This window comes from Corvus hawaiiensis, chromosome 6 (genome assembly GCF_020740725.1).
Source record: "Corvus hawaiiensis isolate bCorHaw1 chromosome 6, bCorHaw1.pri.cur, whole genome shotgun sequence".
Classification (NCBI taxonomy): domain Eukaryota; kingdom Metazoa; phylum Chordata; class Aves; order Passeriformes; family Corvidae; genus Corvus; species Corvus hawaiiensis.
This window is the reverse complement of record NC_063218.1, coordinates 57,345,544-57,369,756: the sequence shown is the minus strand read 5'-3', so window position 1 is coordinate 57,369,756 and position 24,213 is coordinate 57,345,544. Positions and strand designations below refer to the sequence as shown.

The window sequence follows — 24,213 nt, the reverse complement described above, 5'->3', positions numbered from 1 at the left end:
AAATTCACATAGCACAACGGTGTCATGTGCACATGTTCACGTTATTTATCAGTCAAACGTGGGGCTGGCTATTGCTAATATCTTCTGGAATGAGCAAAATGCCTCAAGTTTCACATTAAGTGCAGTGGATTTTTGTCAACACCTCATGACTCAGATATTACCCGATACTACCAAGCAAGTGATGACATTTATAAGAATAGCAGTCATGTACTCATAAACAGAGATTACAAATCAGTGTCTAAACTATTTATCCCACATATCAGCTTGCAGGATGTGCTACAAATTTATCCTTTATAAAAATAAAATTTAAAAAAAAAACCAGCCCATCCCTACTAGGTATAAATTTCCAAGATTTCTCATGCAGCACATTAATTTTAAGAATATTTAACTTTTGGTGTGTTTTGGGGTTGCCACAGCCATATGTTTTGTCTAATTATGTTCTTCAAAATCCTGTGTTCTCATGTCCTGAATGTTGGAACATTGCTGTGTCTCCTGTTTGCAGCCTTTTTAATGTCAAAATCACGTAGATACATCTTAGGTTTAATTTTTGAATGAGCATGTTACATTATCACTTGTAGAAGTATACATTGGCAATGGCAAGTGTGCATGTTTTACATAACACCAGAAATCAGAAAGACCAGAACAAAACCCCAGGGCACACAGCTAGGGACAAAGATGGATATGTAGGATGTTATCCCAGTCTTTGCCAAATGCTTGCAATAGCAATTTGAAGAGGTCCCTGAGGTCCAGACTCTCATTTCACTGGTCCTTTCTCTTCACTCAAAGTTCATGTGCAGAGTAGAATTACAAGGAAGTTTTAAAGCTCTTAAGTGATTTGCAGAACAGGCAGTGGAACTGGAATGCGGGACATGTCTAAAGGGTTTGTGAACCTGGCTGTAGAGGAGGGGAGCAGTGTCTGGGAGCAGCTCTCCCTGCAGAGGGTGGGCTGCATTCCTCACCATTCGCCCCCGTAGCGGCTGGCAGGCTGCTGCCTGGCAGATGTGCTCTCTGAGGTCAGTTCTTTCACTGCTCTACAGTGCTAATTTCAAATCCTGGCTCCACCTGACTATTCAAATCAAAGGCTACATCTTTTGAGAAGGTATGCTCTGCTTATTTCAATTTTAATTCAATTTTAAGGTGATAGTACTGAAATAAGTTATGGAGGGGTGGAAAATAAGTATGTCTGTTCTGTAGTAATTTCTGTAATAATAGATAAAGAAAATACCATCAGCTGATTTAAATAGATTAAACTATTCTGTAGATATCTACCATGTCCAAATAAATAGGGTCTCCTCTCTGCCCAGGGCCCAGAAGTGGCCTTTTGCAGCCTAATCCAAGTAACAAATTACCATTTACTATCACCATTTGATCAGCACACCAGCATCAAATTTTCCTCTGTTTAAAGGCAGCAAGTCTGTACATGCCAAAATAAAAAACAAAAGAAAAAGCTGGGGAGAGCTGAAATCCCCCAACCCATGGTGATACCCATGTTGGTCACAAATTACACAGTGCATTTTAAAACAGAAATGGAACAAGAACGACCGCTGATAAGGAGGAAGCTCTGCAGTGGAAGCTGTTGCTGACCTGTAGCACAGCAGTAAATCAAGGGTAAATGTGAACTTCAGCACTGGTCACCCTGAGTGTAACCTCCCCTTCACGCCTGTCCTAACAACCTTAAACACTACAATAAACAACAGACACAAAGGCAGATAAAAATTCCCAGGACAGAAACTTTAGAAGGAGAAGCTGGAATATGTAGTAAGATCTTATACTACAAAACACAGCCACGCTTTCCCTCCAAATTCTCATGGTTTTCATCTTTCCATGATAATCTTTTTTGTAAAGACCAGTCAGTTCTGAAATAATTCCTCCCAGGAGTAAGAAGCAGAGCAAAAACCCTGTCTGTGCCCTAAGGAATGGCTCTATGAATGAGAGGTATCCTCCAGATGATCTTCATCTCAATTTTTATTGCACTGTTGGGAAGCCTTCCTCAACATCCAGCCTTTTCATATTTCTTCCCCTTATTTCTAGTTATATTTTGCTAAAACTGTACACACAACTGCAAAGCCATGAAGATTAAAACCTGTTTTCTGAGCCCCTTGACCCATGATATACTAAGTCCTTAACCAGCTCCCTAGGAGAGATGCTTTAATAATCAGGAGCCCTATTTCCCATTTTACACTGGGCACATTTCCATCAGCGTTGGCTGGTACTCAGCATGGCCATATGGTGATGACAGCAAAATGGATCATGAGAGATTTCTTGGTTAAAACACTATTTATTCATTATGGAGCACTGTGGAATAATCTGACCTTTGGGGAGATAGAAATTAACAGGTGGATATTCCTTCCAGATCTTTTTCTTCCAGTCTCTTTGCTCCATGCACCCATGATTTATGCCACAAAGTGTACATCACAGTTGGCACAGTTGGCTTGTTTCATATGGCTGCAGTTTATATACTATAATAAAAGCAGGGGTAGAAGAACAGATACAAATCTAAATCCATTATTAAACTCAAACACCTGCTTTATTGCTTGCAAGAGATAATGAGCAGATGCAAGGCCACATACACAAGGAATGCAAGTAACTGATGAATTTATACCTGCAGTACATTAACTAAATGGAAATCTCCAGAGGGTAGGACAGTCCTTAACTTTCATCTTTTCTAGTCAGGCACTTTGTGTTTAACTAGGCAAAGAGATAACGCTTTATAAGCTCAGGGCACCAAATCTATACATATAATAATGAAAAATTATCCCGACAGACTCTCAGGACTAGATGACAGCCTAGGCCTCCACCAAAGCACATGTTCTCTCTCAGCAGGATGGGCTGCTCAGACAACACCACAGCAGCCTGGAGGAGTGCCAAGGGAGCCACTCACTGCCCTGTTGCAAGTGCACTCTGAGTGGGCTGCAAGCCCATCCACAGCTCCTACGCTGGGCTCCGAGGGCTCAGCAGTCCCAGCAGAAATCCAGCTAAAACCAGTGGGATAATCAGGGAGCAAACAGCTGAATTAACCAAAGAAGAAGAAAAATCCAGAAAAATCCCCAGTGAGGCCCAGAGTCACACTTAGGAGAGACACTAGACTGATCCCTCCATAGCTCCTAAAAGAACTCAAAACTAAGTGAGACCAGATGCAGCCAAACTGGCCTGCCAGGATCCGACACAAATTTTTGTTTCAGCAAGGACTGAAGGATTTGGCCTCACAGTCCAGCTCTGCTTTTATTTGTAAATATACAACTCCCTTTAGCTTCAATCGGAACTGCTCAAAGGCAGAAATGGACTACAAATACTTAGAGTTTGGGTTAGCTGGTGAAAAAAGGACTCAGTGTATTTCGTTCTCTGGATCTAGACAGCCAGACCTGGAAACACAGCCATAAAGTGTAATTCTAGATAACTGGGAAACAAAGGCTGATACTTACAAAGGAAGAGCTCTGTGCTGTAGAGTATTTAGGAGCACTTGGCGTTTACCATTAGCCCAGCAAATCCTTAACACTCGCAGAGTAGCTCTTTTAAAATGATTAATCTCAGAGTTGTACAGATTGTACAGAGATTAATAAAAATGAAGGGTTTACAGATGAGAATGTGTGATGAAAAACAGAGCAGCTTTAGAGAGTTGTATCAATCTAAGTGGTTATAAAGAAAAAACCCATAAAAGATGACATTCTAATCTGAATATTTTTTAAAAATAATCAAGCTGCAATTTCTCTCTCACACCATTTTTACTTTGTAAAACTGAAATTGCCTGTCTAATGTATAAAGCAGTTACAACTTAATCTGAAGAGTTAAGCTTTTTATTATTATTTCATAAACCAAAAAAGGGAAGCTTTAGGGCACACTGAGGAGAGCTAGAAAATTTCAGATGAAACGTGAATACACATTGATTCATGAGATTCAGACTTGGAAGAATAAAAAAAGCCAGAAAGCAAGATTACATAAAACAGGCACCACATTAAGCTTCAATTTAATTGTGTTTCAACGCAGGAACAGGAATTTTAGGGTTTAGAAACAGAGCCAAAAATGAGGCAAAGTGAGGGTGTGGGCTAGTCCTGTTGATAACAGAACATAAAGGAAGAGAAGTAGAGTTAATTCCCTCTGCTAAAATATTTACCATCCTAGCACCCTGGGAAAAATATGTATGGAGACAGCAAAAAGATCCTGATTAGTTATATAGAAGATCCTGTTTCTGCCTGGTTTTTGTCTAATACTATTATGGAGGGTGGAGTATGAAGCTGCATTTTTATCTGTCCTTTCCAAGGCAAAGGAATACTTAAAAGTATGATTTCACAGATTTGAGTCCTTCTGCCATCCTCAGTGAGAGAATCAGCTGGTTGATGAGAGGAAGGCTCTAGATCTTCAGGGGACCTCTGTGTTTCTGACTTCAATAGTCCATCTTTGGTTTGGGGTTTTTTACCATTGACCTGAGTGGAATCAGGATTTCCCCAAACCCTTCCCTTCAAAACGAGACCATCAGTTATCGGTGGGAAAGGATAAATTCCGTATCAGAGACAGTAGCTTATTGCTAATTTCCACCTCATCTTGATTGCAGAACTGAACCCAAGTAGGAAGTTTTGCACCCCCAAATTTTATTTAAAAACCACAAAAGCTAAACAGAAAAACCTTTACAAACCGCTCCTAAACAAGAAAGGTTTTCACTGCCTTGTTTTAGATGTTTTAATAGTGTTCTACAGAGATCATACCTAATATTCCTTACAGTGAGCCTGAGAAAACAGCGATAAATACCAATTTCCATGGAACATGCTGAGTGTTTAACATCCAAGCAAAACCAAAAGAGGAAAACCAAAATACTGTCTGGTTCTATGCCGGATTTCAGAAGACTGCCAGAAATATGGATCAAAGCTTTTTACTCAAGCAGCTGAAGAGACAATTACATTGAGTCTTGCTGTGGGCAATGTAGCCACACTTCTTGTCTACCATGCTGTATAGTTTCCTGCTTGGTATCAGTTATTTCTGTGCCACTTTTACACTTAATTCATCAAAATATAAAGGAGGGTTTTATCGTCCTGAGGGCTACCTCTAGAACTGCTGTGGAAGGAGGCAGTGTTTTTCATACTGGACAAATGAAAAAGCAACACAAAAATATGAAGGACAGAAACCAATGGCAAAAGTGTCCACTAATGTGGAACGTGCATTTTGAGATGCCTGGGACCCACTGAGTTTCCTGCAACAGAATAAATCTGATCCCAGCAGCTCCAAACAAAATACCACAAAATGAAGAACAAATCATCAGCAAACAGCCTGAGGAGATAAAATCCAGTCCCATAGTGAGGTTCACTGCCTTAACAGTGAAGCTTTCCTTTCAGATTCTAGAAGCTGCCAGTTTGTGTGACAGCTCGTAGACAAGCCAGCCCTCCCTCTGGTCCACCCGAAGTTCAGAAGGTGACAGAGAGGGGGCCCTGGACAAACAAGCAACACAATTAACATACACGAGCTCACAAGGCACTGCTCTTCCCTCACGTGGGTTGCAAGAGCAACTTGAGCTCAATCAGAGCTGAATCAATTTGGAATTGAACCCAAGTGAAAATCTAAAACGCAAATTCAGGCACTTGGACTGTATGGCAGCAGTAATGGGCTGTCTTCTTCTCCAGGGACAACTCTTGGCAGAGGGAAGCTCATCTTGGGCCATCAGACATCCTTTTGGTTTGCCAGCAAGTAGAAACACCTAGAACTCATGGCTGCAGCTTTTTCTCTCTGCTTCCCTGTTAACACCTCTCTCCCCTTCCCCTACCAGTCCATCACAGTGCTGTACTCTGGCAGAAGACAACATTTCAGTTCACTTCAGATGTCTCTCTTCACCATTTAGCAATGGCTGGCCAGGATCTCTGTTCCATACCTTTTACAGCCTGCCCACCTCTGCCTGTGTCTCAGGCCATGCCTTCCACAGATTCCTAAGGCTTACGCCCACTGACAGCACTCAGAGACCAAACTCCACTGATACGTAGAAACTTCTTGCCCCCAGTTCCAATATCCAACATTAAAATATCCATGAAGGAAAAAGCATTCAGGAAAAACAGTCTTCCATGGCCTTAAAGCCATGGGCTGAAGAAGGCTCTGAGCAGATAAAATCATTGAAGAGTTTAGATGCCAGGTTCTTGCTGCTGATGACACACAAAGAGGGCTGTTCATAAGCTTGCAACTCAATGGGAATGATTTTCACAACGACTGAAAAGGACACAGCTTTGGCTACCTGACAGTATCCCTTGCCCAATTTCAAACTTTTAATCTGGTTTGAGGAGATTCTGGGGCTGATCACTCAAATATTGGCAAGACTGTAAAGAGCTAGAACCAGAATGCTCTCAGATAAACTGCCAGACAACTTCAGCATAGAAACTGCCAACTAACTCTACCTAAATTGCACTGCAAAAGCTTCGTTTCAGCATGAACCCAGAAAAGCAAGCTACTGACCTGGTCTGCTGTCAAGTATAAAGTGTATGACCTGTAAGTTTTATGTAACTGTAGAGTTCTCTAACTATTTGCAGAACTTACTGGCAACGTTTTCTTCCTTCTTATAATGTGCAAAAGTCTCACTGAAGCCAAGAAGAAGTGCTGGGAAGAACTGAAGGCAAGGAGCTAAACAGGGACAGTCATCATTGGATAGAATCTAGAAGCTCCATATTTCAACAGGGAGATGGACTCCAAAATTCTTAAATTACAGCTACAAGATTGAGAAAAGCATCTGAAACACTAAATGCCTGGGAATCACTTATGAACAGTTCATATATTTTAAAGATGTAAATCTTGGGAAGAATACCTTATGTTCATGGCAACTGAGATTGGAGGTACTGTGTATTGTAACTCTCAGCCAGAAAAGACAGATAACTATTTTGGCTCATATTACTAGTGATGAGGCTATGTCTAGCACTGATTTTCCACAGATTCTACAATCTTGGCCTATACCAAAACTTTCAGCTTTGTTTTACCATAGATCATTCGTCTTGATTTTTCCTCTTTTCATGCATCCTAAGTCACATACTTTACACTGCTAACAGTCTGACTCCTGGACAAGTAAGAAACCATTTATTTTGTTCAGTGCTCCTTTAATATTTCTATTGTGACTTTTTTTTTTTCACTGAGTTCCCCAAAGAATAACCTCTTCCTTGCTTTAATAACTTGGACCTCGGTCAAGGTTGATGTGTTTCTCCATTTTGCAGGATATTTTCTTCAGAAGAGACAAAACAGTGTCTAATATTGCAATGACTGATCTTTAAAGGGTACAGTTTAAAGAGGAAATCAAAAAGACTTATGAAAGAAAAGTAGGAAACAGCCTTTAAAAAGAGGGGATTGGGAGCAAAGACAGTGAACTATACACAACTGTAGGATTTTGGGATCTTCTCTACCCAGAAGAAAGCTCCTTGACGGATTTCTTCAGGCTCAATTCTCTCATTCACTTCACTACAAATAGTTTACTATGCTACTATCTTCTCCCTCTAACCTTCAAACACCATTTGTGAATGAGCTACAAAGAGACCCCATAATATTTTTTTCCTTTATCGCAGTACAGCCCTGTACAAAAAGTCCACCTTCAACAAGATTTTCGCATCTGTGGACAACTACATGAAAGCACAGATCTGTGCAGGCTTTTATCAGCCTCTCCTACTGTTCCCTTGAGACTGCACACGCTTAGACACTGAGAACATCTCAAAGTTGGCAATACCTGCCTTCGGTGGGGGAGTTTTCAGAGCCAATTATCTCCTCAGAGCAGTGAATCATCTGCTCTGAGCAGAGCGGGCAATCTATGGCTTTCCCTTGGCTGAGATCAAAAGTAGCTCTGTCGCTCATGGCAGCGGCCGTGGATGAACCGAGGCGAGGATGCGGTAGCGCTGCATCCCCTCCGGCCTCCGGGCGCACTGGAGGCTCCCCAGCCCTGGCAGAACCGATGGGGGCACAGAGGGTGTGGAGAGGGAGGCAGCGGCACGGGAGCGCTGCCCGCCCTGCAGCGGCCGCCACCCCGGCGGGGCCCCGCGGCGCCTCGGAGCCTTCCTGCCCGCCCGGCCGCAGGAAGCCCCGCGGGGGAGGCGGGCCGGAGCCTCTTCCCGGCAGGTGGGAGGGCGACAATGGCCAGGAGGAAGGAAGCCGGGAGGCGGCCGGGCCGGGACACAGGACGCAGGGCCTGGAGAAGGCAGGGAAAGGGAAGAGGGATGGTAGGAAGGGGAGACGGCTCAAAGGGGAGAGAACGAAGGGGCCGCGGCTGCCCCTCCAGGAGAGGCCCAGGCACCGGGAGCTGGCCCAGGCACCGGGACCGGGCACAGGCCAGCCCTGCCCTGCCCTGCCCGGTGCACCGGAGCCCCTGACACACCCAGCGCTGGGCTCCGTGGGCACGGCCAGTCAGCACCCCATCCCTCAGCCCAGGCCGGGGCAAAGATCGTCAAAAACACGGCAAGCTACAGCCAGGTGATGAGGCACTCTCGGGACCGGACAGTATTATTTTTTTGTGCAAGTAACCGCATTCTAGTCATGAAATCCAAGATAAAGTTAGCTCAGTAATGTAGCTACAGTAGGGCCACAATTTAGAAGAGAACAAAGCTCCTTACCCTTTCAGTGTGGATCCCAAGTTCATTTGGTTCCATGTCATGCATTCAAGCTGTGAGGTCATTTGGTATAAATTGTCACTGTTGTGAAAAGATGTAGAATTAGAACTAAAATTACAGCTATCATATAAAAAACAAAACATCAGAATATCAACAATTTCTTTGTCATTTGTTTTATATATATAACAGTAGAAAGTGAATGTATTTTATATAATCCATTTTAACGACACATTATGAATTTTTAAAAATAAAAGGAAATAAAAGAAAAGAAAATCTGTGGATCGAAAAGTCACTTTGAATCTGCAAGCCTGACGATTTGTGAAGAGCTGGAAATGGAAACATAAAACTTTTTCCTTCCCGAAAAATAATATCCGATATTGACACACTGAAATGAATGAAACGAATATAAGCTGCCCGGCGGGGTAACGCAAAGGATTGCTTGTTTTAAAAAGTCAAATCTGTTAACTGTTTTAAGCAGGAGTGTGAGAGACCACGTGGGTAATGGAGTGAAACAGCTATCGTGACTCGTGATGGATGTTGCTACATAGAGGGGCTTGACAAGCAGGAGAAAAATTGAGTGGCTGGGCGATAAAGGAAGCTCACCGCTGGAGCAGGCTCTTTCCCCGCCGGTGCACACCGAAGGCAGCCCGGCGGCGGCTGCAGCCGCGGCTTCCCCGGCTCCGCTCGGAGCGCCAAACCCGGGCAGCGCGGCCGCGGTGAGGGGCGGCGGGAGGCGGGCACGGAGCCCCACGGAGCCCCGGGAGCGCTCTCCCGGCAGGGCAGGTCCCCACGGGGCCGAGGAGGCTCCCCCGGCCCGGGGTCTCCCCGCAGCGCAGCTCCCGCCGCCCTGGAGAGCGCGGGAGGGGGGGCGAGGCGGGAGCCCCCGGCTCTTCAGCAGGGCGCTGTGATTGATGCCGGGGAACCGCCGCTCACAACAAACGCAAATCTCCCCGCTGATTAATTACACCTAAACTCGCTGGATTTACGCGGTAAATTTATACCATTTTGTTATTAGAAGAGCGTATTTTTTTTCTTCTTTTTTCTCTTTTTTTTTTTTTTTTTTTTTTTTTTTTTTTTTTTTTTTTTTTTTACTTCGTGGCAGGTAGAAGAGACCTAAAAAAGCCAGATTCCAGTGGGAAGCTTTTGCATATAAAAACAAATTAAGTGACTTCAATCTCGAAGTATGCGTAATATCATTTGTCAGTATCACTGGACACTATTATTCATTAGTGTGTCTGAAGTGCTATTATGCTACTACAATGTCCTGCATATCAGCTCAGGAATTGTTAAACTCTCCTGCAGTTTCCCCATTTGCAATAGCAGTCCGTGCTGGTCTGTGCCAACTACGTTTTGCAATTCCACGAATTCTTCCTGTAATGCTGCTGTAATTAATTCCTCCAGGACCCTGATTTTTATTAGAAGTGCCCGCCCGATGCATTTACAGCAGGAGATTTCCCTTTAACTTTCTTTCGCTTGACAGTTCATTTATAAGAGCCTCCCCCACAATATCCACTTTTTCCCCTCCTTTGCTTTTTCATAAAGCAATACACTTATTCATCTTGTCACAGCTCGCAGCCACTGTATTCCCTGCCGCCCTTGGGTGACAGTGTCCAAGACGAGGCGCCCCGGGAGCAGCGCGGTGCCCGCGCCCCGGCGCCGCCGCCGCTCCCCGGTGCCCGCCCGGCCACAGCTCCCGCTGCGCTCCCCGCGGTCCGGCCGCGCCCCGCTCCGGGCTCTGCAGCGCCGGCAGCGGCTCGACGCCGGAGCCCGAGCTGGCTTCAGCCTCCGAAGGGAGCCCCGAGCGGCTTTCGGGCAGGCTGGGCGTCGTGGAAAGCGCTGGGAGAGGGCTGGGAGCGGAGCTCCGCTGCTTGCGCTAAACCCCGCTCTGCCCCGTTTGGTGTCTCCTGAGCGCGGCCCCCCAGGAGAGACCCTCAGCCCTCGCCCCCCCTTGTCCTCCTGCTGCGGGGGGCTGGAGCCGGGGAATGACTGTGGGGGGAGCAGGTGCGCGGCCTCGGACCCCGCACCAGCCCGGCCTCGGACCCCGCACCAGCCCGGGCCGCCCCCCGGCGCCAAAGCCGAGCGGGGCCGCGTTTCAGACTCTCGGCCCGCCCCGGGTGGGCCATACCCGGGCACCGGGATGTCCACGGAGCGGCACTCGCACCCCCTCCCACGGGCTGTAGGTGGGGTGTGTGCGATCTCTGCGGCCGGCAGCGGCCAAGGGGAGACATTTCTTTCCTGTGCTGAGCCACGGAGCTGCGAGGTTTTCATCTCGAAAAAGCCGGGATTGCCGGAGCTTTGGGTAAATCGGCCCTGGGCGGGAGTCAGGTGGGCACCGCCGGGCTTCGCGCCCCTTAAGCCCGAAGATAAGAACGCCTCGCCGTCTGCCGCTTTCCCGGGGGCCACCGGGCACGGGCTCGGATTGAACATCTTGCATCTGACGTGACAGAGAACAGGACGTCCCTAACGCCATTGACGCCTCGCCATGGTTTATTATTGACAGTACCGTGAGATGATCTCATGGAATCAACAACTCCGCTCAAAATCTCGGCTTTGGATGGGGTTTGAATGAGGAGGAGGAAAGCGAGGTCTCCAGGGATATGCCTGCACTGATTCCAATCTGAATCCTTGGCCCTTCGAGCGGCCACAAAGAAGACACTAAAAATAACTTATTTTCATTACAAAGATGCTTTTTAAGAGAAACGAGAGGAAGGGGGGGAAACATTTCTACAACAGGGATTAATGTAAGTTGGAGTGGAATAAAAGGAAGTCAACACTGAGCAAAAAGGGAACTTAAAAGGAAACCAGTAGTAGATCATATAGAGTTTGTTTTGGCCTGCACTGCAGTATTACCGAGTTCTTGACCTCTGCACAGAAAGAGCTATAATCTGAACCGAGACTCCTCCACTTTTAAAGTCTTTGCAAGTGTGACTCACAGTAAATTTTCAACATCGAGCATGTTTACTACGTTAAACAGTGCGAGGTAGAAAAGTTCGCATCACCATTTTAATGGACCCACAACCGCACGCTTACGGTCTGCGCGGGTTTGTCATCCGTGTCCAGCTACCAGCCACAGGCGCGGGGCTCCTTGGCAGCGCAGCGGGCCACGCTCTAAACAGAGAGCAAGTAGCGGCCGAGGCGAGAGATTTCAGAGATAGTTTTGCTTTCGGCCTAAGAATTACGATCTTTCAACCATTTCTTTCTTCCCGACTTTGCCTCGGTACGGGAGAGAAGGCGAGCCTCTTGAGCCCTGAGTGCCTCCGCACTGTAGACGGGCTGGAAGCAGCCGGGCCAGGAGCTGTCCTGGCGGAGGGACCCTCCTGCCCACGCTCACTCGCGACCCGGCCCGGCTCCCCGCGGGCCATGCTGGGGCCGCGCTCCGCGGAGAGAGGGGGAGCCGGGAGGGTCCCTCGCACCCAGCTGGAGAGATGGAGGGGGAAGTGGGAGCATCAGGTGGAGGTGACTCCCTCTGCATCCTTTCCCTCTGCTCTCTCGCTCCACCTCCGCCCGCCGAAGCATCACCCCTCGGGTCCTGTTGGACGCGGCGGATCCGGGACGGGGGTGACGGAGGGATGGCCGCCCCTGTAAGGCGCTGCAAGGTGGAGCCTCGGCGGGGGTGAGTGGGCGAGGGACCACAAACCAGCGCTGCTCGGGCGTCCCGGGACACGCAGAGAAAAGACGGTGCAGGGAAACACCGGCCACCGCATCCAGCCGGGGACAGAGGCGACAACACCGCCCGTTCCCGAACTCGTCTCTTCCACCACATCCCCCCCTCCACTGCTAAAGGCGAACGGGAGCGCCCGCTGTCCCCGGCCAGTGGGAAGAACGGCAAACCCCCCATTCCGGGGCTGAGCACCATCTCCTGAGCGCTTGCTGCGCACTCCGCGCAGCGGGCGCCATGTGCGCAGGGAGGCGCGCAGCAGGCTTGGGCAGGGTCGCCAGCCCCAGCACTCGGGTGCGGCGACCGAGCAATCACTTGACAAAGCAGAGCTGTCGAACCTGGCCTGAACTGCGAAAACCAAAAGAAATCTTCGAGAAGAAGCAGCGGAATAAAGACGGTCTTGGGGGGAAAAAAATCACGATTTTGCCAAATCAAGATAAATATGGATAAGGACAGTGAGGTCGTTTTCAGGGCGTTGGCGATGTGGCAAATGAGTCCCGCCCGTTTCTGTACTGCAACGACTCACCCACTTTTTTGACCACACTTGCGAGGCGGTTTTGAACGTGTTCGGTAGGATACAAGGAGAGGCCGCGCCGAGCTCAGCCACCTGTGCGGGCCTCGATGCGGGAGCAGGCTTTGTGCAGCTGGGGCTGCCCTCGGCGGGGAGCAAGCTCTGCCTCACTTACACCCCCACACATCAGCATTGGCTCCTGTGAGGTTTAAAGGCTTAAATCCTTATCTTACTGGAGTAAGCCGTAAACCTCCCAGGGAGCAGGGCAGGATCGGGAGGAAGGTCGGGAGGAAATCGGTCCCCGTCGCGCACGCAGCGCTGCCCACTCGCGGGTCCCGAAGCGCTGGGCGGGAGGTGGCCGCGTTAGGGCGGTGACCTCTGTGCTCACCCCCTGCCCGACGCTGCCTCGTGGAGGCACATGGAAGATAGAGCTCTCGACACTATCAGCATTCTCCTATCGGAATCACACCTCCAGGTGCTGCCGCTTCCAGGAGCGGGGCGAGGACGAGCCCCGGGGCGACTGGAGAAGGAGGCGGCTGCCCGCGGCCGCTCGGAGCTGCCCTCCCCAAGCCTCCTCCAAACCATATTTATAGATTTCCCTGCGCGGCGAGCAATCTCTGTCACTTCAGAGCAGGAGTTCGCCCCGCCAATTATTCTGCAAGCTAATCTCTCTGGATAGGCTTCTTTCCTTCCTTCATTACCTCATTCCCTCCTTCCCTTGACGTCAACTCACGTTCATTAGCGAAGTGGCTTCTGGAAGTGACAGAATTTTGTTGTCTCACGTCCAGTGTCGATTAATCTGAGATGATATAACCGGCCTACAAGAGGAGCCGCTCGCGGCTTCCTTCGCAGAGGCATATTGTTTTGTGTGCGAGAGTTACTTAGCAACTCCGAGATACGGGACTGGCTCCAAGTTCACAAAAAGTTGAAGAATAAATTTTGGGGAACTTTTTTTACTCACTAAACACATTGTAAAACTCCAACGCCCAGCCCCCATGCCAGACTGAAAAAAAACAAACCGCGAAGCTGCGCTTGCCACGGGCCCGTCTGTTGGCAAAAGGATTTCGTTGCTTGCAGCAAAGCTCCAGACGCACCTTTCTCCCAGCAAGGAAATCCGATAGGTTTATTGCCCCGATTTCAATAAATAACCTCCCTGCAGGCCAGTTCCTATCACTCCTGGGAGTCATCGGAACGGCTCCTGGCCTGCAAGACGAAGCCCTTGGACGGAGCTGAGTTTTAATTGCCTGTACCGCGCTCTGCCCATCGCTGCTGCTCACCAGCCAGAGCTCCCACACCTTCCCGGCCTCGGGGAAGAGCTCCGGGGCTGCGGGGACTCTCAGAGCCGGGACCGGAGTGGAGGCGCGGGGCCCTGCAGCCTGGGGCTCAGCTGGGCTGCCCCAAGCACTTCCTCCCGCTGCGGTTAAGAGCAAACCCCAAATTCGGCGCACCGGTGAGCTACGGGACAGGCCCAAGGAGAGCGGGCAGCCCGGCTCCCTTTTCCCAGAGGCGGCCGGCACCTGCTGCTGGAGCGCGGCTCCCCCGAGCCGGCCGCGCCGTGCCCGATCTCGCCGGGATGCTCTGCCAGAGCCGAGCGGCGCCGCCGCCACCGCCAACCCCGGCTCGGGAGGGCGAACCGGCCCGGGAAACCTCCGAGACACAGCGGAACCCGCGACGGAAGGCGCGGCGTCTTTTTTTCGTTTTGTGGGGTTTGGGGATGTTGCTTTGTTTTTTTTTTTTTGGTTGGTTTCTTCGTTTTTGTTGGGGTTTTGTTTGTTTGTTTGGGAAGAGTTGGGGGTTTCGCCTTGCTTTGGTTTGGTTTTTACTTGTGAATCTTTTTTTTTTTTTTTTTTTTTTTTTTGAGAAGGGAAAGAATAAATCTGTTTCTTTGCAAAGAGGAGAAGAGGTTTGAACGGCATGCGGGGGAGAGACCGCGTCCCAGCAACAACCCGCGCACAAGGAGGGCAGGCAAAGCTCCCTGCCGGCGGAGGTACCTGTTGTAGGGCGTCCGGAGGAGCAGAGCCTGACTGCCCGTGCAGCTGTCGGTCGGGGTGTGACAGCCGTACACCGGGGGAGGCACCGAGTACTGCTGGTCCCCTGCGGAGAGAGCAGCACAGAGTTAACCCGTGGGGCGAGCGGCCGCCCCTCCACTTGCCCTGAGCTGAACGGGGGCTCCAGGGCCCCGTCCGGGCAGCTCCAGCTCTGTGCCAGGCCTGCTGGGGCTTGGGGCCGGTCCCTGCGGATTGCCAGCCGCCCGAAAGAGCCCTTCGATGCAGGCCCCGCGGAGGCAGGAATTACCTAGGGAGGGCTGCTGGCTGATGGGGTCCTCGTGTTTGAAGGAGTGGTTGGTGAACTGAGCGGCGGGGTGGGACGGCGTGTGGCCGTAGCTGGGGGTCCCGTCAAAGGCCACGGTGCTGTAACCTGCCGGAGAGAGCGCAGCGGGATTAGCAGGAGCCTCCTCCAAGCCCCTCAGAGCGGACAGCGAGCGAGGGGGACCCACGGCCACGCACCGCCCAGGGCTCGAAACGCTTCGCGTTTGCCGCACCTCGCTGATCCCCCGCGGGGCGGCTGCCCACGCTGAGGAAAAGGACCGGGCCAGACGCCCTGAGCCCCTCCGTCCCCTCTGCCACCGCCCCCCTTGGCACTCGCACATCGCAAGGCTGCGGGCGCAGCGCTCTGCGGGGAGAGCCGAACCCAGCCCGGGCCGAGGGGCGGAAAGTCGGAAGTCTTGTTCGTGTTTAAAGAGAACAGATCGGCTTCGGTAATAAAAAGAATGTTTTCATTAATTGTTGCTCATATTAAAAGAGGAAGATTCCCATCTGCTCAGTGTACTCATCTGGCGCTTCCAGTTTAGAAGTTACCCTTTAATCTTGCGCCTTTTTTATTTTGTTAGGAGCAGCTTTCTGAAGAGTCTGCAATAAAGAGGCGGAATGTTACGTGCAAAAATAAAACTCCTCCTTTCAGCGAAAATTGCTCTCCAAAATAATAAACAGCCTATTTTGTTTCCTACACCGAGCAGATTCAGATGGAAAGAGACCACCTCTGCTGACCCCGGGCCAGCACGGAATCGTAAATCAGGTGCTTGGACACCAACTTTCATTAATGACTTGGAGCTGGCTAAACAACTTCAGCTAAAAAAGTAATTACAAAGTAATATTATCTCAGAGGCTTCTCGGCTCATCAGCATTTACCCCGAGAACCAAGCTCCTCCGAGAGTCACTCTTAAAAAAAACCAAAACCAAACAAAACAAAAAACCTCAACCAAAACAAAAACCCAACAAAACAAAACAAAAAGTCCGACGCGGGCTGGGGAGAGAAACCAAAGGCCCTACGAGCGCTTCCTCCCTCACACTCCTCTCCCTTAACCCGCTTATTCCAGCACGGGCATCCCTCAAAGACCCGTCTGGATGGGGCGTGTGGCTGGAGAGTGATTTTGTCAGTCGAGAGGGAGTACTCGGGGCTGTTTGCAGGCCCCTGTCTCAGTTCCCGTTCGGTGCCGGGTGCTCGGCGCTGGGCAGGTCTCTGCTTCACCAACGATCCGTAATCACAGCGGGTTTCAGAGAGAATAAAACGGAGAGGCAGCAAAGGGATTTGAATGTTGCTTCTCCGTTTTATTCTCTCTGCAGACAGGCTGGGTCCAGCGACATGACAGGACTTCATTAACCTGCGCGGCTGAGCGGGAGAAACGGAGGGAGCGACGGGAGGAGTGAAAATATTCTAGAAGACTTTAAAACCTTCACCTTCGCAGTGGTTTTAAGTCGGCCCTGAGAATGAGGGGCTTGGATAGGAGTGGGACTGGCTTGTTCCTGGCCAAGTGTCCCTCACATCCCCCTGACCCTACGAGCAGAGCTCCTTTCGCGGCGACGCGAGCAGCGTTGACAGGCCGGTACCTTACGGGCTCCCATCCCACAGCTGTTTCTCGCTCCTTATCTCCTCCCTCAGCCCTCAGGGTAGAGGCTCAACCTACAACTCCCTTTTTCCCGTTTCCCTCTGTCTCTTTTTTAACTTTCAGAAAACACTGACACTTTCTACGTTACTTTTGGCCCGCCACAGAGTTTCGGTGACCTTCAAAACTCAGCACGGAGCAGGACGAGGTTTTGGCCGCATTTTCCGGTGTTGCCTGACCCAAAGCTTCAGGAATGTGATAAGAAAGTTGAGTTCTGAACCGAGCTGCCGATAGTGAGGTCTCTTTAATTAGGGCGTTATCAGAACTAGGCCTGATTAAAATGTGCTGAAAATAATTGAAAGTTGTACATCTGCTGGAAAACTGGGCCCGCTGGAGGCATCCAGTTGTTGGAGGAGCCCAGCTGGATGAAAGAGGCAGGCAGACGAGAAGAGGAAAATTGGGCAGAGGTTTCAAAGCCTTAGTTTCCTACCCCCCACCCCATCCCAGACTTGGCAGAAATGTCATCGCAGAGCCAAGGTAGCGTCTTTCCCACGGTCGGAGGAACCGTCTAAAAAAAAAAAAAAAGAATTCAACCTTGAAAAGAGCCAAATCAAGAACATTTTATCCATACACACACACACACAAAAAAAAAAAAAAAAAAAAAAAAAAAGCAGCAAACACCCTTTGCCGAATTCCTCCTTGGCGAAGGAGTCCTCTCTCTGCCTGTCACCGAAAATAGCTGTGGCTAAGCCCCAGTCCTACACGTGCTGGGAGGCAGCCCCGAGCCGAAGGGACCCCCCCGCTCCGCGGCGAGGCAGCCCGGCCTGGCGGAGCACGGGAGGGAGCCGGGACACGGTCCCTGCTGCCCGCCACGGCGCCGTCCCCAGGCTCCTGCAGGGCCTCATCCTCGGGCATGTGCGCAGGGGTCAGTGCGCTGGCCCCGGCTCTCGGGCCCGCACAGGTGCGGGTTTGTGCGGGTGTGTGCTGCCCTGGGGGTGCCGCAGGCCGAGCACGGCCCGCGGGGCGCCGGGCCCGAGGAAAGCCCAGCCTGGGCTCCGTGTGTTGGGGCGTTAAAGGCTCCGTTCCTCTTCGGAGTGGTTAAACAGGGGCGTCAGGATGGCGCGGGGTCGCAGCTATTTTGTCCCTCGCTAACTCAGGGCAGAATTTATTTCCCTCACCCTTCTCTCCACTTTCTCGTCGCTATTTCCGCTCAGCGATTATAAATCCCCTCAGATGTCTAAAATCCTTTCAAATGTCTTTCAAAGGTCCCCGTCAGAGTCCCTGTCCCCGCGGGCTCTGGGCCTCTCCCGTCCCGCAGCTGGAGCTGGGGCCCTGCGGGGCACGCAGCGGCTCCGGGGCTTCGGCGCGGCCGAGCCTCTCCCCAGCTCCAGGGATGCTGCCCACTTTCCCAGCCGGAATCGGCAGCCGGTCCCTGGCTCCCCGCTCTGCGGTTTCAGACGTCGGAGACCGGCGCCGGGCGGAGCTCGGGGGCAGGGGCCGGGGGCCGAAGGCAGCGGACGGGTGGCAGCGGGACCGCGACCCGGTACTGCCCGGGGGAGGTCCGTGTGCGGCCGCGCTGCTGAACGACCCCTGCCCCTCGCTGCAAACATCGCCCGGGCCTCGGGCCACCCCTCGGCGGCCAGCACCGAGCGCGTCCGCCGGCCTCGGCCTCTGCTCTGCCCCTCGCCCGGCAGCCCGAATCGCCCGGGCCCTCCCGGGACGGTCGGTCCCAGCCCCTCTGTGGGTACGCGGTTGCCCCCGCGGGGCACAGCAATGCCGAGCCGCGGGCTGGGCGCGGGGAAAGCCATGCTGAAAGCAGAGACCCCGGCCACCCAACCCGCTCCGGCCGGGCCACGCACCCTCTGCCGATCCCCCGTCCCCCGAGTCGCGGGGTCTTGGCTGCCCGACTCCCCTCGGTCAAACTCCCCCGGGGCCGAGCAGTGCGGGGCAAACCACGACACACCGCCCCTCCGGGGCCAGCTGAAGGAGGGGGAACAAGACCGAGAGGTCTCATACAAGTTCTCCGCACGCTGGCCCCTTTTCCCTTCTTCCCCGCGTTTGCACCCTCAAATGTTTATACTGCAGGCGCTGGGAGGAAAAGGGTTAGATACTGATCCCCGTGCCACACGCGGATGACCTATTGCCCGGCCGTTCAACCCTCGGGAACTTCTCAGCGCCATGAGAACACCGGGGACCGCAGGGAGTTGCAGCGCAGCCGGTCCTGGCCACGGAGATGCGGTCAAGAAACGACAAGGCGCCCCTGTTTGTGCACTCCGGCGCGGGGGTATTCAGCCCTCCCGGGGTTAATTTGACAAGGGGCTTGAAAACACTAATGTGCGGACAACGATTTTCGGATTCAGGAGGAACTTCGGAGGTTCACCCCCGCCACCACCCCATCACCCCCGAGCTATGCAGAGGGAATTGTCTCGGGCCACGGGCCCCACCTCCATTCCAGGACTTGTGCCGTCTCCGGCCCGAACGAACCTTTGCGAAGGCGAGAGGCTGCTCCAACCCGGGGAGGGGGCCGGGGGCTCCAGCCCGCCTGGCAGAGCCGCCCGCTGCATCCGCTGCCCCACAGGAGGGGTGGGGGGCGAGCAACTCGTGGTTCCTAAAACTCCCGGGAGCGACGTGGCTGCCGCACAGGGAGGGAAGGGAGGACTGGCTCGCCTAACCCGGCTCGGCTGCCGCGGAGAGAGACTGGGCTTTGGTGTTTACATCAGGCGCGGCCCTGCCGGGCTGAGCGGGCGCCTCCGGGGGCCGCCCCCCGAGCCCGGGGCGCCCGGCAGCGCGGCCCTTACCCTGGTTGCGGATCGCTTGCTGGCTCTCCAAGCAGTTGGGCAGGTAGGGCCCGTTGGGGAACATCCGAGCCTGGCCCGAGGGCGGCTGGCTGGGCGGGGGGGCTCCGAAGGGCCCGTAGCGGCAAGCCCCGGCCGTGCCCGTGAACTGGCCGGAGAAGTGGACGGTGAAGGCGCTCAGGTATTGCTCCTCGTGCGGGTCCGATCCGTTCCAGCTCGGCTCTTGCTTGATGAAGGAGTGCGGCCCCAGCGAGCCGTAGGAGGCCCCCGGGGGAAAGTCCAGGACGGGCGCCCACTGCGCCGCGGTGCTCACCGGCATGGTGCAGTTGCTGTTGCCCGGCAGGGAGGGCACGGAGGGCAGCAGCGCGTTGAGGTCTCGGACGTCGGAGCCCATCTGCTCGCAGACCTTCTGCCTGCCGCCGGGCAGCCAGTCTCCCCCCGGGCCGCACTTGTTCCAAGACACCTGGCCCCTGCCCGCCAAGCCGGAGGCCGGCTCCGGCTGCAGGCACCAGGCTGGCGAGCTCAGCCCTTTGGGGGAAGTTTGCTCCGCGACGCAGCTCCCCGGGTCCAGCCCTGCGGGAGCAGGCAACAGCGACAGGGAAAGGTTGTTCTCCAGGATCGCCTCCGGGCTTGCACCCGCTCACAGCGCAGGGCAGGGTGCGGGGGGCGTGTGTAGACGTCTGTCTGTACGAATGCCCGAGCTAGGGGGGCACAGCCGCCGCGCACGCCTCACCTCGGATGCCTGCTCACCCTCAACTTTGCAAAGCTCAAATAGAGGCGCTTGCCGGGGAGGAGGAGTCAGCCACGCCGATCCTCCATTCACACAACCTCCGCCGAGGGGCTGCCCCCCGCCCGCTCTGCTGAACCCAGCCGGACCAGACGCGCGGGGGGAGGGGAGAGACAGGAGAGCCGGGGATGGAGGGGGAGAGGTGACTGTGGGAGAATATATCTCCCCTACACATCACTCCCACCCTTCTTCTGGTGCAAGCGCCACTAAATCTCACCCTAACTTTCCTCCGCTTTAGGAGAGACTTGCAGGACTGTGAGAGGGATCCAGGTGGCCAGTAAGTACGCGCTGGCCGACTTCCCCCGCCAGCTCCGTGCATGTCCGTGGAGATTCCCGAGGGCGGCGGGGTCGCAGGCCCTGGGGACCGCGCGGAGAAACCTCCGCCCTTGCAGGAATCAGGGGAAGTGACACTACCCGGGGCGGGCGGACCCCGTTCCTGAGAGGGGAAACTATCTTTCCAGGTGCCTCTCCCGCTACGGGAGGAACCTGCGTCTCCATGAGCTCCCGCGGGGCGCGGGCTGCCTGCCCGGGGCCCCGCCCCGCAGCCCGGGCGCTCCCTGTCCCTGGAGGCGCAGGGCCGGGGCACGTCCCTCAGGGCTGGCCGGGCCGGGGTACCGAGGGCTCCGCCGGCGAGGGGAGGGGTGGGCGCCCTTTGCAAGGGGCCCGGGGCCGGTGTGTCCCGGCCTTAGACCTGTCCCTCCGTCCTGCCTGTGTGTGAGGGGGAAGGAAGCGGCTGGGCGGGCGGGGGAGGATAGCAGCGCTGTGAGTAACCTGCTTTTGAGAGATTCACCTGGCACTGCTCCCGGGAAGCCCCGGAGTCTCTCTTTCCTTTCCAGCCCCCTGGACAGCGGTTCCTCAGCGTCCATCCCGGGCACGGCGGCCGGAGGGCCCCCGAGGGCACTTTTCACGTTATCCCCGAGCGGTCCTTCCTCCCAGGAGACACGGCAGGGTTCGGGTCGGCCCTGGCAGCGAGGGGTGCCGTGATTCTGGCAGTGTGGGAGCCCACTTAGACCGGCTGTCCAGGCAGGAAGCGCCGGGGCGGGCGGCAGAGACCCGCGAGACGTGGCGGTACCTGCGGCGGGCAGGACACGCTCTCACCAAAGGCAAGGAGGGGGATCCTGCCGCCTTCCTGCAGAACTACTAATGAATAATCACCCGGGGGTGGGGGGTGTTGCTTCTACGAGCAGGCGTGGGGCAGCCGCCGGCTCAGGGTACTCGCGGAGTGCGCGGGGTCGCGCCGGCCCGGCCGCCCTGTCCCTTGCGCGTTGTCGCCGGGCGCTGTTGGAACCGTGGCACCGCAAGCGCCGCCGGGGCCACCACCCGGCGACACCCCCGCGGCGCTCAGCCCGCATACTCGCCCCCTCTGCAGCGACAACAGTGACAGAGGCGCCGCGAAGGTTCACCTGCCGCAGGACACGCCGAGCCCCTTGGCTTCCCGGTGACAATGCACACTTCGGGATTTCCTTTTCCCCGAGGCATCAAAGGTTACCGCAAGCATCGCCAGCCGCCAAGAGATGTTTTAAGATTCAAAGGGTAAATGCTCTAACAAAAGAAATTAAAATATGCTCTTATTGGTGTAACCAAGTAGAATTTAATTTTCTCCTAAAACTAATTAGTCATAACAGTCGGATTTTGTTATTAGTGGAATTACTTAATTTTTCACAAACTATTTTCAGATAATTCCCTTTTAAAATATCTCTTTTGATGCATACATCTATTTATTGCAAAAAATCTACGTCTAATGTAAGTGCGAATGATTTGTTTATTATCTTTGCCGACATTAAACATCCTCTAAGTTTACAGGATGTGCCACTTCAGAGTCCACGGCAAACTAACGCACCCTCGGATGGCACTTGTGAAGGCAGCCCGTGCCCGTGCGGAGGGATCGCGCTGACCTTGCTGACACCGCGGGCTCCGGCGCTTGCTCCCGCTCTGCCTCCCGCTGTGGCCGCACCGGGGCTCCCGCACACCGCGGTGTCCCCCTGCCCGGGACCCACAGGGGCCCCGCGGGGCTGCGGGGAGGTGCGGGATCGGGAGAGCGGCTGCTGCTGGCTTTGCGCGTTTCGGTGATGGACCGACACATGAGGTTGGTTGAACTCGGTACCTTAAAGGTCTTTCACAACCTAAACGATTTTATGATTGATTCTATGATCTCCGGCTCTGCGATGGACACCGTACATACAAGAATGGAAGTCTTTGGCGGGGTATTTAATTTCCCATGAAAACTAGAGCTCTCTAGGAGCAAACAGAAAATGCGTTTCCCATAGTGGGCTGTTTTTTGAGCTAGCATGGGAGTTTTCTCTTTTCTTGAAATAACCTAGTTTGATAAATCATCTTGAAAGGGAAAAATGTTTTCTTGATCACTTAGCTCTGCATTATTCCACCTGGGAGGAAGAACTGCCGAAGTCCTTCCAAATCTTCGCCTCTCGCACTTTCCAGCAGTGAAACAAGACGACCCCTTGGCCATTAGCGCATCCTTCCTCCCCGCGGCTGCCAGAAACCCCGGCGAGGCTGGTGGGGGACTCCGGGGCTGCCAGCTCAGCTCAGCTCAGCCCTGCGCTGCGCGGAGCGCCGGCACCTGCGCCCTCCCGGGCCACCTCAGCCGTGCGGAACACGGAGCGCGCCCGCCGCGAACGCACTCCGGGGGCGTCCCGGGAGAAATCCTCAGCGGTGGAGCCTGAGGAGGGGGAGGAAAGCCCGGACCGTTCTATCTCGGGATGGGCTGAGGACTTTTGGGAAACGGCCAGGGCCGATTTCTGCAGCCATTCCCGTCTAGCCAGCGCCAGGGAGAGAGAAGAATCTCCCGCCCCGCTGCACTCCTCTAGCACAAGCCGGGAGCGCTGGCAGCAGCTCCCCTCGGGGGCGCCCGGCATGCCGAGAGGAGCTGCTCCCTCCGTGCAGGAAGCATTTGCCTGCTTCTTCCCCAGGCATCCCGATCCCGATTCCAGTCATACTCCGGCGTAAATCGCTCCAGGTCTCGAACACCGGGCGCCTGCGTCCGGGCTTGGGTGCCCAGTTGAAAGCAATGGGCAGGGAGATGGCGGTTCAGGGACAGCATCTCCTTTGTCAGTGTCCAGACCGAGGCGGTCGGAACACTTTGCCCTGTCCCCTCCAAACACGGCCCGATCCAAATCTCTGAGAGGCTTCATTGTCCGCTGTTACATGGCTGTGGTAATTCCTGATAATGCTCAATCTTCGATTGTGCTCAAAGGCATACTCTACAAGATTAAACAATAACTGGAGGAGGATGATTCTACTGAGAGTCACACTCGATCCCGAGAAAAACGAGCTCGGGAACCTACCTCAACCTGAGCACCGCAGCGGCACCTCCCCAGCCGACGTTTTCCCGTTCCGCTCCCCTCTGCCTTGCTAAGTAATTAAGGGACCGGTAATTCTTACTAAACCCCTAAATGATCCCCCCGCGGTTCGGAGGTGGTCGAGACAGACAGAAACAGCGATAAATCCCCAGCCCTTCCCCTCCTGCTCACGCCGCTCACAGCACGCAGGGGGATCTGTCTCCTTTCACTCAGGTAACTGATCAGAGTTTGATTATTTAAGTGCCAAGAGCAGCAGAAACAAAGCTGCGAAGCATCTCCAGGAGCGCGGAGAGCAGAGGGGCAGGAACTCATCACGGGAGGGCCCAATCCCGCATTTCTCGCTGCCGAGCGCTGCGGGCACCATGGGAGCCGGGAGCCGCCGGCAAGGCGGGACCAGTCTTCCCTGTCCGGGCTGACGGGGGCACTGGAACGCTTTCGAGCTGCGTAGAGGCTATTTTGTTTATCCTTTGAGGGTAAAAGAGGGGTTTTTCGATGCACAGAGAAGCAAAGGTGCGTGACCTTTCCCTGTCTCTCCGCTGACGGGAGCGGGGCACTGCTGGGTCGGACGCTGCGGTCCCTCCGAGGCGGGGACCCCGCGGGGATGGCGAGCAGCCATCGATGGCGAGCAGCCGCACCGGGGCTGCGCGGCGGGGAGCCCCAAGCCCCGCGGGGTCCTGTACATCTCCCTTCGCCCCGGCTCTTCCCCCGCTCCG

General features: G+C 53.8%; 2 protein-coding genes across 5 annotated transcripts in view; one reads left to right on the top strand and one right to left on the bottom strand.

Annotated features, from left to right (window-relative positions):
• Nucleotides 1-21,049, bottom strand: part of WT1 (WT1 transcription factor) — a 34,941-nt gene extending 13,892 nt beyond the window's left edge. For 2 of the 3 annotated variants that reach the window (XM_048308236.1, XM_048308237.1), the window contains exons 1-4: nt 19,400-20,034; nt 15,014-15,136; nt 14,710-14,812; nt 8,553-8,630 (exon numbers count right to left, since the gene is read on the bottom strand). In XM_048308236.1, coding sequence (XP_048164193.1) covers nt 8,553-8,630; nt 14,710-14,812; nt 15,014-15,136; nt 19,400-19,790 — 695 coding nt within the window. In that variant the 5' untranslated portion in view covers nt 19,791-20,034. Of the gene's footprint in view, nt 1-8,552; nt 8,631-14,709; nt 14,813-15,013; nt 15,137-19,399; nt 20,035-20,973 lie in introns of those variants that run through there. The other variant, XM_048308235.1, reaches the window with a different exon arrangement.
• LOC125328052 lies at nt 20,287-22,311 on the top strand. 2 transcript variants are annotated; one of them, XR_007204518.1, is made up of 3 exons: nt 20,287-20,460; nt 20,994-21,716; nt 21,980-22,311. XR_007204518.1 is itself a non-coding variant. In XM_048308238.1 (2 exons), exons 1-2 carry the CDS (start codon nt 21,327-21,329, stop codon nt 22,251-22,253), a joined length of 657 nt encoding a protein of 218 aa, XP_048164195.1. In that variant the 5' UTR covers nt 21,088-21,326; the 3' UTR covers nt 22,254-22,311. The 2 variants fall into 2 exon arrangements, 1 of the variants encoding a protein (XP_048164195.1); XM_048308238.1 differs by lacking the exon at nt 20,287-20,460 and having other exon boundaries at nt 21,088-21,716; nt 21,987-22,311.
• The last annotated feature ends 1,902 nt before the right edge of the window (nt 22,312-24,213 follow it).

Coding starts and splice junctions, on each gene's coding strand:
- LOC125328052 (XM_048308238.1), top strand. CDS start 21,327: ATGAATAATCACCCGGGGGTGGGGGGTGTTGCTTCTACGAGCAGGCGT. Junction 21,717..21,986: donor GATGTTTTAAGATTCAAAGG/GTAAATGCTCTA, acceptor CTAAGTTTACAG/GATGTGCCACTTCAGAGTCC.